This window comes from Schistocerca cancellata, chromosome 6, assembly GCF_023864275.1.
Source record: "Schistocerca cancellata isolate TAMUIC-IGC-003103 chromosome 6, iqSchCanc2.1, whole genome shotgun sequence".
Taxonomy (NCBI): domain Eukaryota; kingdom Metazoa; phylum Arthropoda; class Insecta; order Orthoptera; family Acrididae; genus Schistocerca; species Schistocerca cancellata.
In genome coordinates, this window is record NC_064631.1 from 438,015,151 (window position 1) to 438,027,801 (window position 12,651).

General features: G+C 44.3%; 1 protein-coding gene across 1 annotated transcript in view; it reads right to left on the reverse strand.

Annotated features, from left to right (window-relative positions):
- LOC126088372 (urocanate hydratase-like) overlaps nt 1–12,651 on the reverse strand; it is a 398,618-nt gene that overhangs the window by 44,490 nt on the left and 341,477 nt on the right. Inside the window, exon 12 of the mRNA XM_049906510.1 lies at nt 8,898–8,997. Within this exon, the coding sequence (XP_049762467.1) occupies nt 8,898–8,997 (100 nt within the window). The remainder of the gene's footprint in view (nt 1–8,897; nt 8,998–12,651) is intronic.

Genomic DNA, 12,651 nt, shown 5'->3' on the forward strand with positions numbered 1-12,651 from the left:
CGATTCTATACAATATCGGCGTACCTCTCACCCGTCACGGTAGCAGTTACAAAACCATAATAACGCATTTCCTTGAAGAAAAAGGGCCCGATAACGGTAGATGTGGTAAATCCAACCCATACCGTGGCTTTCTCGTCGTGCAGTAGAGTTTCTACGACAGTTCTAGGATTTTCGGTAGCCCAAATTCTGCAGTTGTGAGCGTTGACAGACCCCCGGAGCGTGAAATGAGCTTCGTCGGTCCACAACACGTTACTCAACCAATCGTCTTCTTCCGCCATCTTTCGAAACGCCCACACCGCAAATGCCCTCCGCTTCACTAAATCGCCCGGTAACAGTTCATGATGCCGATGGACTTTGTAGGGATAGCATCGAAGGGTACGCCTAAGTGCCAACCAAATAGTAGTGTATGGAATGCCGGTGCGTCGTGCGACTGCACGAGCGCTGACTTCCCCGTGCATAGACGAACCCGCTACAGTCTCCATTTCCTCCTGAACTGTCTCACCAGCATTACGCCTTGTGCTCGGTCGGCCACTATGGGGTCTATCGTCTAAACAACCCGTGGCTTCGAAATTCGAAATCATTCTCGCCACAGCTGCATTTGTCACCGGACCTTTACCCGTTCGAATCCCCTTCCTATGGCGATAAGATCGTAGCGCTGAACTAGCACATTCCCCATTCTGATAATACAGCTTCACTAAAAGCGCCTTTTCAGGTAACGTCAACATGCTGCGACTGCTGGCGCATCTGATTCTCACTCTTTATTTTTTTTTACTTTATTGTCATTTTAATGCCTATACAATAAGCAGGCTGGCAGCAGCACACTACGCTGCTCTTCAGCCAAATGAGACAGAAGCACAAAAAACAGGAGAAAAACAGAAAAGTCACAAAATGGTGGGCGATAAAATAGGAGACACAGAGAGACAAACACGGAGCCGTTCACACTTGACGATAAACCACACTGCAAACTGTTGAGACGACGCACAGACACTGAAGAAGACGATGGCACTGGTGAACAACGGAGCGTGACGGGAAACACTGAACACGAAACACGACGGCACACACAAGACACTGATGGCGGCGATCTCCGGCGCGCGAAAGTCCACGTAGTGTGTGCGAGTCCGGGGACCTGCCAAGAGTGGAACAGGGGGGAGGTGGGGGGAGAGGGGAGAATAGGATGCCAACGGCGGGGGAGACGGGGGCAAGAGGGAGAGGGACAGGGGAGGGGGGGCCCGGGGGAGAAGGGGAGAGAAAAGGAGGAGGGAGGGAAAAAGGGAGAGAAGGGAGGGAGGGTGCCCGGAGGAGCAAGCACGGGAGGAGGGCGGGAGGATCAAAGTTGGTAGGAGGGGTAAATGGAGGGGAGGAGGGCATCATCAGGGAGGGGGAGCTGGCGGAAGCCACCTTGGGAGAGGGTAAGGAGGGTGGAGAGATGGAGACCGGGTGGGACATGAGAGTACAGGCGCGGCAGCGGGCGGGGGTGGGAGAGGATCGGGGAGACGAGCGGGTGGGGAGGATCGAGTTTACGGGAGGTGTAGAGGATTCGTATCCTTTCGAGGAAGAGGAGGAGGTGAGGGAAGGGGATAAGATCATACAGGATCCGCGTGGGGGAGGGGAGACGGATGCGATAGGCAAGGCAGAGAGCATGGCGTTCAAGGATTTGGAGGGATTTATAAAAGGAAGGGGGGGCGGAGATCCAGGCGGGATGGGCGTAACAGAGGATAGGGCGGATGAGGGACTTATAGGTGTGTAGGATGGTGGAGGGGTCCAGACCCCACGTACGGCCGGAAAGGAGCTTGAGGAGACGGAGTCGGGAACGTGCCTTGGCTTGGATTGTCTGGAGATGGGGAGTCCAGGAGAGGCGACGGTCGAGGGTGACGCCAAGGTACTTAAGGGTGGGGGTGAGAGCGATGGGACGGCCATAAACGGTGAGATAGAAATCAAGGAGGCGGAAGGAAGGGGTGGTTTTGCCCACAATGATCGCCTGGGTTTTGGGATTCTCACTCTCATTACAGCTCCTTTTATACACGAGTGTCATGCGCAGTCACTGACGTTTTGATGTCCAGCGCCATCTGTCGGACATTTTGCGAACTTTTTCTTTTTTTGTTCTAAATGTCATTCCAAGCATGTGTGTCAATTTTTACCTCTCTATCTATATTATTCCGTGGTTTATTAAGTTTTCAAATTTATACTGACTTTTTGATCATCCGGTACATCTTGAGAAATGATCGTAGTCGTGTACCGAGTCTCGCCTACAGTTCTCACAATGCATCATGCGGATACCGGAAGTACTCATCACTACATACATTTTCGTATAATGAAAGAACGTGAAAGCCAGTTTTCAATGTCAGAAGCTGCGACATAATCCTTTACGGTGGAATGTTACTGATTAACTTGATTTGCTGAATGTAATGCTGTATGACGATTTAACGACAAACGTCACCGATCGAACGTGCCATCTGAAGATATGCTTTCTTTACATTTTGGTATCGTCCATTATCTAGCCTAGTGACACAGGCAGCTATCGTGATACTTTCGTTACTTTTCCATCAACTGTCAATGAGCTGAGAATCGAACAATTTCGAATAGTTTACAGAGTATTACCATTTCTGGCCTTTACGCGATGGACAAGTGACGAAAAAGTTAATAAAGGGGATGAAATTGAAATAGAATGTGTAGACGATTTATGTATGAATGAATTAAGAGAAGCTCTCAACTCCACAAAAAACAGAAATGCTACTGGTATGCATGATATAAAGGCTGGATTGCTAAAATATGGAGTCACGCTATAACAGAAGACCTCACTACTTTTATTCATATCTGCTGGAGAAAGGGAGCTATTCCAGAAGCATGGTTACAAGCAAATTTGACATCACTATTTAAAAAAGGAGATCGAAATAGTTGCCAGAAATATAAAGGAATCAGCTTACTGGACAACGCATACAAAATTTATGTAAAAATAGTAAACAAGGTTAAAACTGAGAGTTTATTAACCGAAGAACAAATGGGATTCAGGAGGGCCAGATTGAAAACAAATAATCGAAAACCAGAGAGAGTATAATAGGGGAACGAGTTTAGCGTTCATTGATTTTATTAAGGCATTTGATAATGTTGATAGAAGGAAACTGTAGAGAATTACGACGAAAACAGGATATCCGCAACGTCAAACAACGTCTGCGCAAACGTACGACTGTAATTTAAGATGTAAGTGGCACTCTAACACATCATACAGCCACAAACAAAGGGGTAAGACAATTTCACCAACACATTTAACATTTGCTTAGACGACGCAATTCGTAAATGGAACGAGATTTTTAAAGGTGGATTTAACATTAACAGTAATTGTCATTTATATGCAGACGATGCCACACTGGTGGTGGATAATGAAGATGACCTACAAAGGGGAATACATATGTTAGGTAAGGTTTGTGAAGAGTACCATTTGACCATTTCAGGAAATTTGACAAAATGAATGACTTTCGAAGGGAAATATCCTGTACTCACAAAAACTGCAATCAACAATAGAGCTCTCAAACATCTTAACTATTTAGGTTGTGATGTCACACATGAGTATGACGAACACACAGAGAAGAAATTAGTAAATTTCGGGAATATATGTGGAACAGTTCCCGGCGGGGTCAGGGATTTTCTCTGCCTCGTGATGACTGGGTGTTGTGTGATGTCCTTAGGTTAGTTAGGTTTAAGTAGTTCCAAGTTCTAGGGGACTGATGACCATAGATGTTAAGTCCCATAGTGCTCAGAGCCATTTGAACCATTTTTTGAGGAACAATAAACAGATGACTAAAAAATAAAACGAGGAAAGAAACAAGACTAAATTTTAAGACAATGGCAATTCCAATACTTGCTTACGGGAATGAATCAGGGGTTATAAGTAAACGTCAAGAAAGCCGCATACAAGCAACGGAAATGAGATTTCTAACAGCAGTAAAGGGATGCACGATTCGGAATACAGGAAAGAACTAAATATATTTAATAGCCTCAATAAAATACAAGAAAATAGGAGAAACTGGAATGCACGTCTCGGAAGAATGAGTGGAGAAAGGTTACCCCTCCAGATAAAAAGATTTAAGCCAGTCGGGAGAATTCAAGGAAGAGCGAGGAAGCCATGGGTACCGTAAGAGGCAAAATAAAAAAAAGGCCTAATGCTTGAAAAAGAAGATGATAATGATGATGAACACGATGAGACAACTTAATTGTTTGACATTCCGTAAGCATTTTTATTTTATTAGGTGAAAGGGCAGAACTGTATCGAATGCCTTACGGAAGACAAGGAATACGGCATCGATCGGGATTCTGTTTCCTGCTTCATTCTGAAGAGCATGGATGAAAAGAACGAGCTGAGTTTCACAAGGTCCATGTGCTGATCTCTACAGTGGCGGTTATCAGTCTCCGAACATGTCATAATATGCGAGCACAGAACGTGTTCCATAATTCTACAACCTTTTAATGTCAGCTGTGTAGGCCTACAACTACGTGCACGTGTCTGATGACCCTGTTTTGAAAACTGGAACGATCTGTGACTTTTTACAGTGACTTTGACAGTTTCTTTCCTCCAACGACATAACGGTAAAGTAATAATGTAAAGCGAGCATGTTCTTTCGCGTAATCTCTGTAGAATCACCGTGTTACGTCGTCAAGCCCAGTAATCTTCCTTCTTTTGAGCAATTTTAGTTCATTTTCTATTGCGCGATCACTTATGTGAATATGTATAATTTCGGCGTTCATGCGATGATTAACTCAAGAAACCTTCCAAAACAGAACAATTTCATAAGACCGAATTAACTCTCCGGTTTCGTGTCCATATTTCTTTTACGTTCTAGAATAGTCACTGACTGTGTAGATGATATTAATCTATTTACTGACTTTCCGTAAGATCAAAACTTCGTAACATTTAATCGCAATATCGGTCACCAAAAATTTACTCTTTATTTCACTGAACGCTTCTCGCTATGCTCCCGTTATTTTCGTGTTGCTTTCATTCGGCTTTTGATTGTAATAGAGCCTTTGACTTCATGTAAATTTATAATGAATTTGTCTTCGCATTCGTAGCATCTTTGTAACACAGATATTGCTCGGTACATAGATTTCCAATGTCCATAGTAGTTTGGAATGTTGTTCATGGAGACTTAACATCGTCATTCCCAGAGATGAATGACCGCTCAGACCATTTATAGTCTGTTTCCTTTACACTTGATAAACAAATTTTTTTCCTATCTCTCATAATATTCCCTTTGGGGATGGATGCCTGTACTGTACATGCCTCTGCACAATCAGCAGGCAGGGTGTGGAAATGTTCAAAACAGGACGTAGATATAGCGTACAAGAGAAATATAGGCCAATACACCATCGTTAGTTAACCTTCGTTATTAATTATAAAACGACTATAGCTAAATACCGGGACAATACGTTCCACTGATAACAAAGGAGTCCTAAAAGTTTTTCTCCGTTTCCATATTAACGTGAACTTGCATGTCTTGGAACTCGCTTGCTAGCCTTCGAATGTGTCCTTGGTTTTTCGTGAGCAACAGTGAGCAGTGCTAGCCGGAAATGATACCACTCTGTCACAGCGGCCGGCTACACCGTTCCCCTTTTGCTATTGAGCCCAAATCACACAGAACCTTTTTTTTTGTCCAGCTGAACCAAACTATAGGCACTACATAGAAATCAAACTTCAAAAATAAGAGCTACCCAACTGTACACGATTGCTACTTCGATTCGGCTTCTTTCGGAATCGATACCTTGTTCCCGATCTACTGAGTCGTACAATCACAGGATCTAGTGACTAATCGATCGAAGTTAAAGGGAGTAACTTACCAATGAACAAACACAAATATTTGACCTCTCACTTTATCTCTTAGCGTCGTATTTCTCAGGCTCACGACACATACTCCTTATTATTCATTAACTTGCAACTCTACTAAAGGATTAGTCCGACAGCTTGAAGATAAACACACGATTTATTACTCTCTTAACCTACAGTGACCGAATGTAACAAGTACCATGAGTGATAAAACGAATGTCATTACAATCAAAAGCAATTTAGTTAACAGTTTTGTCCGTCGGATATTCGGGTTGTCGACATTCCTTGGAGCGACGTACGACGCGGAGGTCTCTTTGCTGCACTACTGATGACGTCAGGCACAGGTGGACTTCTCTCGTCGCCTGACTAAACCCAAAATGAATTCCTCAGGCAGAGAAACAGCACAGCAACCGAACTTAATCTAAAATGACATTGATACCAAATAGATATAAGTTTAATTGTTGAGAACATGATTTTATTTAACTCCGAATCAACTTCCCACTAAGGCGAAATTCGTTACGCTTGGTCGTTTATAGACAACTAACATCGGGAGTTTCCGATCAGCAAACTAACTTTAACAAGTATTATTATCAACAAAACCACGGAAAATCTCGTACCGTCTCAATACTGATATTAATTTCTATGGAATCACTTTTGGTGCAGAGTACTTGGAGAGGAACGCAAGATAGAAGCTTAGGAAAAAAGTCCCGTCGGCATCTAGGTCTCCAGAGAGGGAGCAGTAGCTCAGCTGGAGCAGGGGTGACAAGGAATCAGCTGCGACTTCGCTAATGAAACAACGCAGGTGCTATTCACATGTTGTGGGGAAATCGCAGAAAGGCGCGTCAGAATCTACAGGGTGGTCCACATGAAGTTTCGGATGGGATACATCAAAAACTACACATCGGGTAAAAATACTTGGTAAGACAAGTTCGTAAGCTCAAAGGGGGACATCAAATGATACTACATGTGACCCCCAGCCCCCGCCCCCTTGGGTGGGGCGGGGTGCAACTTTTAAATCTTAAATCGAAACCCCCATTCTGTATTACAGATTCGGATTCTCCGTAAAAAAGTAATCAAGTTTTGTCTGAAACATTTTTTTAAACCATTGACAGATGACGCTGAAACCGAGAAAAATTAAAATTAGGGAAGGACCCCGATTTATTTTGAATCATACAAAAAAGACGCATCAAATCGATACAAAATGTGCACCACTTCTTTCATTACGCCAAATTAAGCTATTTTTTCACAAAATGTATCCTACTTGCCACAGTTATTGATGGAGGGAGGCGGAATGGTATTAAACTCTCATTAGGGAACTCTTCATAATTGCGCTACCGTAGCCAAACTGCGAACTATGACTCAGTATTAAGGTCGGTGCAATGCGATCAGACGTCACTTCACTTTCAGATTGTGAACTGTAAACATCAACTGACGAAAGTAAATTATTCTTTAGTGAAACATGGCTCACTATCCTCCTACAGAGATTGTTGATACGGCGTTAATTTTAGGTGAATGCCATAACGATTACGCTGCAGCTACGCAATTGTATGCGGACAGTTTCCCAAACAGACGATATCCAAGCGAAAACATTATTCGAAATTGCACTTAACGAGCTCGAAAAGGATACATGCACCGTCCACCTCGTCATTACGAATACAATGAAAATGACGCTCGTGCCCTTACCGTTGTCGCCTGTGTGCAGCTGCGTCCAGAAATTAGTAGTAGTGCGATTCAGAGACAAACTGGAATACCGAAATCAACTGTTTTGAGGATTTTGAAGGCACATAAATATCATGCGTATCGTATCACACTGACACAAGCATTAACGCCGAAAGACTTGCAAATACATGCGCATTTCTGCCAATGGGCTTTAGAAATGATAAGAGGTGATAATGATTTTTTTAGATACGTTATGTTCACCGATGAAGCCACATTAAAAAACAATGGCGAATTAAATCGTCATGTTTGTTATTATTGGTCCCCTGTCAATCCACACTGGCACAGACCCGTTGATAATCAACACAAATGGTCGTTAATGGTCTGGTTTGGAATTTTAAACGGTTAATGATAGGACCGTATTTTTTTGACCGAAATGTTACTGGGGAATCTTATTTACAACTTCTCCGCGATGATTTGTTGGAGCTAGTGGAAGATGTTGATTTAGAAACTAGGCAACGAATGTGGTTCCTACAGGACGGAGCAGCTCCCCATTATGCTAAAAATGTGCGGAACGTTTTAAATTTACGGTACACTGGTCGGTGGATAGGAAGCGGTGGACCAATTCAGTGGCCTCCACGTTCACCGGACCTAACATCTCCTGATTTTTTCTTGTGGGGTTATTTAAAAAATATTGTTTATGGACGACAGCCCACGGGATGTGCTGCTCAAAACTGTTGACAACTTTCGCAATCTGTTGACTTTATGCGTTGCAGCAAATGCGGATAATTTTGAACAATTTCTTCGTGGCTAATTTCAGTAATTAAGCACCCCAAATTGTGAAGCGGCAAGAGGACTCACACTAATGAAGCACCCCAAAGGAACATCATTCTACTACGTCCATGTCGTTGTTCCTGGATAACGCTAAAAGTAGGATACAGTACATTTTGTACAAAAATAGCTTGATTTGGTGTAACGATGGAATTGGTGCACATTTTTTATCGATTTGATGCGTCTTTCTCGGATAGTTCTAAATAAATCGGAATTCTTCCCCAATTTTCTTTTTTCGCGATTTCAGCGCCATCTGTCAGTGGTTTAAAAAATGTATCAGACAAAAATTGGTTACTTTTTGATTGAGAATCCGAATCTGCAATAAAAAAAAAAAAAGGATTTCCATTTAAGATTTAAAAGTTTCCCCCCGCCCCACCCAAGGGGGCGGGGGCTGGAGGTCACGTGTAGTATCATTTGATGTCCCCTTTTGAGCTTACGAACTTGTCTTACCCACTGTTCTTACCTGATGTATAGTTTTCGAGATAATCTCATCCGAAACTTCAGATGGACCGCCCTGTATAAAGTTGTAGCAACAATAACCAACTTTAGAAACATAACCAACTTGAGACCGTGGGTCTATCCCCTCTTAGCTTACCTGCGCAGAAGGCGGAGCCATCGTCTATGTTGGATGTCTCACGGAATGGACTGTCAGTGCCGCTGACGTCGTGGTGGTCTCTGCTGAGCACTATGGGGCCCTGCAACAGGAATGCGCCGTCGATGTCAGGAAAGAAGGGTCAGTGAACCAATGTTACAGTGTTTTACATAATAATACGCAACCTTATAAAATAAGAAAAAAATAACTCAAGCGCCTGCGATGGGAGGAGGACCCGAAATGAAATTTCACGGGTTGGATGGTACGTGAAGATGTCACAGTGATTAAAAAAGCGAATGAAATTTACAAAGCACTTGGCAAAATGTACCCATTTATTAATATGGCGTTATACCCTCTATGACCTGAACGCATGCACTTATACATTTGGGAAGGGTGTCTTATGGCCGGTGTATCGTCTACTGAGGCAAGCTGCCCACAACTGTTGTAACTGGCCCTTGATATCCTGGATAGTGGCACTAGGACGGGGTTGATTTTCGAGCTGATCTCACACATGATCTATGGGCGATAGACCTGAGCATCCTGCTGGCCATGGCAGTACCTCAACACCACTATTGATAAATGGCACCACTATACTGTCAAATGAGGACGCAGGCTGTCCTTGACGTACCTTTGCGGCGTCAGAGTTCTATCCATCATGACCAGCGTTGACCTCCCATCAGATAGACTAGTTCCTCACTGCATGAGGCCAGGGGTAACGCTGCTGCGTTTCTCCAAACCATTCGGAGAATGGGGCTTCTCCCAGTGTCGTTGCCATGCTCAGCGACGATAGACATCTACAGAGCCTCGACTCATTGCTGAACACAATACGAAACCATTCAGCAGAAGTTCAGGCCGCCCGTTCATTCACGTCGCCCGCACATGGCACCACTCAAAACGCAACCGGTTGTGTTGTTGTGTTAACGACAGCCTTCGCATATGACGGTAATTCACTAGTCCAGCTGCTGCTAATGTCCCACAAATGGTGCGAAACGACACAGAATATTGCAAGGAGTCCATTTCATGTTTTAGGATGGATGGTGCAGATGTGAATGGGTTGTTACGTTTTTTTTTTGTTTTTTTTTTTTTAATAGCACTATGCGACACTTCTGAGGTCATCAGTCGCCTAGAACTTAGAACTAATTAAACCTAACTAACCTAAGGACATCACACACATCCATGCCCGAGGCAGGATTCGAACCTGCGACCGTAGCGGTCACGCGGTTCCAGACTGAAGCGCCTTTAACCGCACGGCCACACCGGCCGGCTAAAATGGTTCAAATGGCTCTGAGCACTATGGCACTTAACATCTGTGGTCATCATTCCAATAGAACTTAGAACTACTTAAACCTAACTAACCTAAGGACATCACACACATCCATGCCCGAGGCAGGATTCGAACCTGCGACCGTAGCAGTCGCGCGGCTCTGGACTGAGCGCCTAGAACCGCTAGACCACCGCGGCCGGCTGGTTGTTACGTGATTGGTCCACAATTCATCTGTGTGATGGTCAGAAGTGGTCGATTGGAATCTTGATGATGAGAGAGGCTGCCCTCACGTTCCCATGCAGTCAAACATCGGACCATTATCACAGCTGAATACCCCACAAAGAAATGAAAATGAGCGTATGGCGTCGTTGGCCAAGAAGCCCCTATTCGGGGAAGTTCGGTTGCCAAGTGCAAGTCTTATTTCATTCGACGCCACGTTGGACGACTTAAGGGCCGGTGATGCGGATGAAATGATTACGAGGCCAACACAACACCCAGTCCCGAGCGGAGAAAATCTCCAACCCGGCCGGGAGTCGAACCCGGGCCCGCTAGAATGGGAGGCGAGAACGTTACCAGCCAGCTAAACAGGCGAATGCCCCACAAATCTGGCCAAATGGTGACCCACAATCAGGCCCCTTTCAAACCCTGTCAGGTGCTGATAAAGCTGTCTCACACAATACGTGATATCTCCGTGTCCTCCACAGTGATCAGTAGAGGCGTTTACATAGCCCCCAATGCTGTGTTCGTGTAAGAAGCTACACTGACATCCAACTATGTCTTCTGCGTCCTCACACGCCGTCTATATTTACACAGAATCTACACATTCATGTGGCGTAGAATGAGTTTACAATGGTACGCTCATCGATATTTGATTCGTAGGATAGTAGAAAAAATATGTTTCGTTTATGGCAGAGTTTATGTTTAGGATAACTTTTGTACTTCAAGACGAATGTAAAAAAAGTAAAACTTCATTATTTTGTGGGGGAGCTAGAATTTAAAGAGGTTGTATCAGGAACTGGGAAACGGGTAAATCAGATTTCCAGAAAAACGTTTTCACTTTACGGAGGAGGATACGATCGGATAAATGTGAAAACTGCTGACACATCAGCATGAAATACAACACTTGTAATCAGCTGGCCAGACTGTAAGGTCCTGACAGATTAAAGCCTGTGCCGCATATAAACTGGAACCCGTACCTCTGGATTTCAAGTCAATGCTCTCATCTGCTCAACTAATCAGGCAAAACACACGATGCACCTTCACAGTTCCACGCTTTTCAACGAAATCCTTTCTTCCTGGTGGGCCAGTCGAGCAAGGTATACCGGAGAGCGTTTACTAAGTTTGGAAAGCAGGAGCGAGATATTGGCGGGACAGTGAGGCTGTGAGGACGAGTTGTTACTTGTGCCCCCGGTATGTTCTCGAAAGTGAAAGTTATGGATTCGAGTGCTGGTCCGATACGCAGTCTAAATCGGTCAACAAATTTCATAACAGTACACGCCCCACTGCAGAGTGAGAGTAATTCTTGTGAAATGCTTTTTCTAACCGTAGCTAACAACTCTGAATATGCATGATTTTACTGACTGTAGTTGATAAATAACGTGTTTCGCACGTAATTACACAAACGTTTATTTAATTGCTGTTAGTGAACAACACAAATAACTGAACACCCTGTCGTCGCCGGCCGCGGTGGTCTAGCGGTTCTAGACGCTCAGTCCGGAACCGCGCGACTGCTACGGTCGCAGGTTCGAATCCTGCCTCGGGCATGGATGTGTGTGATGTCCTTAGGTTAGTTAGGTTTAAGTAGTTCTAAGTTCTAGGGGACTGATGACCACAGCAGTTAAGTCCCATAGTGCTCAGAGCCATTTGAACCATTTTGAACACTGTCGTCCACAGAGTTCAAAATAGCTACATTCACACCGAAAGAGCCACTTACTTTGAGTTCGACGATTAATTCATAATGGCGTCCGCACTATCCAAGTCCCGTTACCGTCACTCGTTCACCTGTTAGTTTGTTGACAGCGTTCACCATGGAATCTGCGCGATTACGACCACATCGACCCTCGTCTTTCTGTTTATCTGAGCAGCTATCTCGTTTACTCTGCATTGCTACCATAAAATGGGTGAGGAGAGGGCAATAAAACACCCAAATAATCCTATTAAAAATCAAATGGTTCAAATGGCTCTGAGAACTATGGGACTTAACATCTGAGGTCATCAGCCCCCTAGAACTTAGAACTACTTAAACCTAACTAACCTAAGGACGTCACACACAACCATGCCCGAGGCAGGATTCGAACCTGCGACCGTATCGGTCGTGCGGTTCCAGACTGAAGCGTCTAGAACCGCTCGGCCAAAACTGCCGGCAATCCAATTAAACATAGGCATAGAAAGCAACAGGTTCGTCGATACATAGTATGCAGAAGTGCAGTCGTGCCAATATACAACACAGCTACTGTATAGAGCTACATTTATGCTGTAGCTTCACTGCTGGCA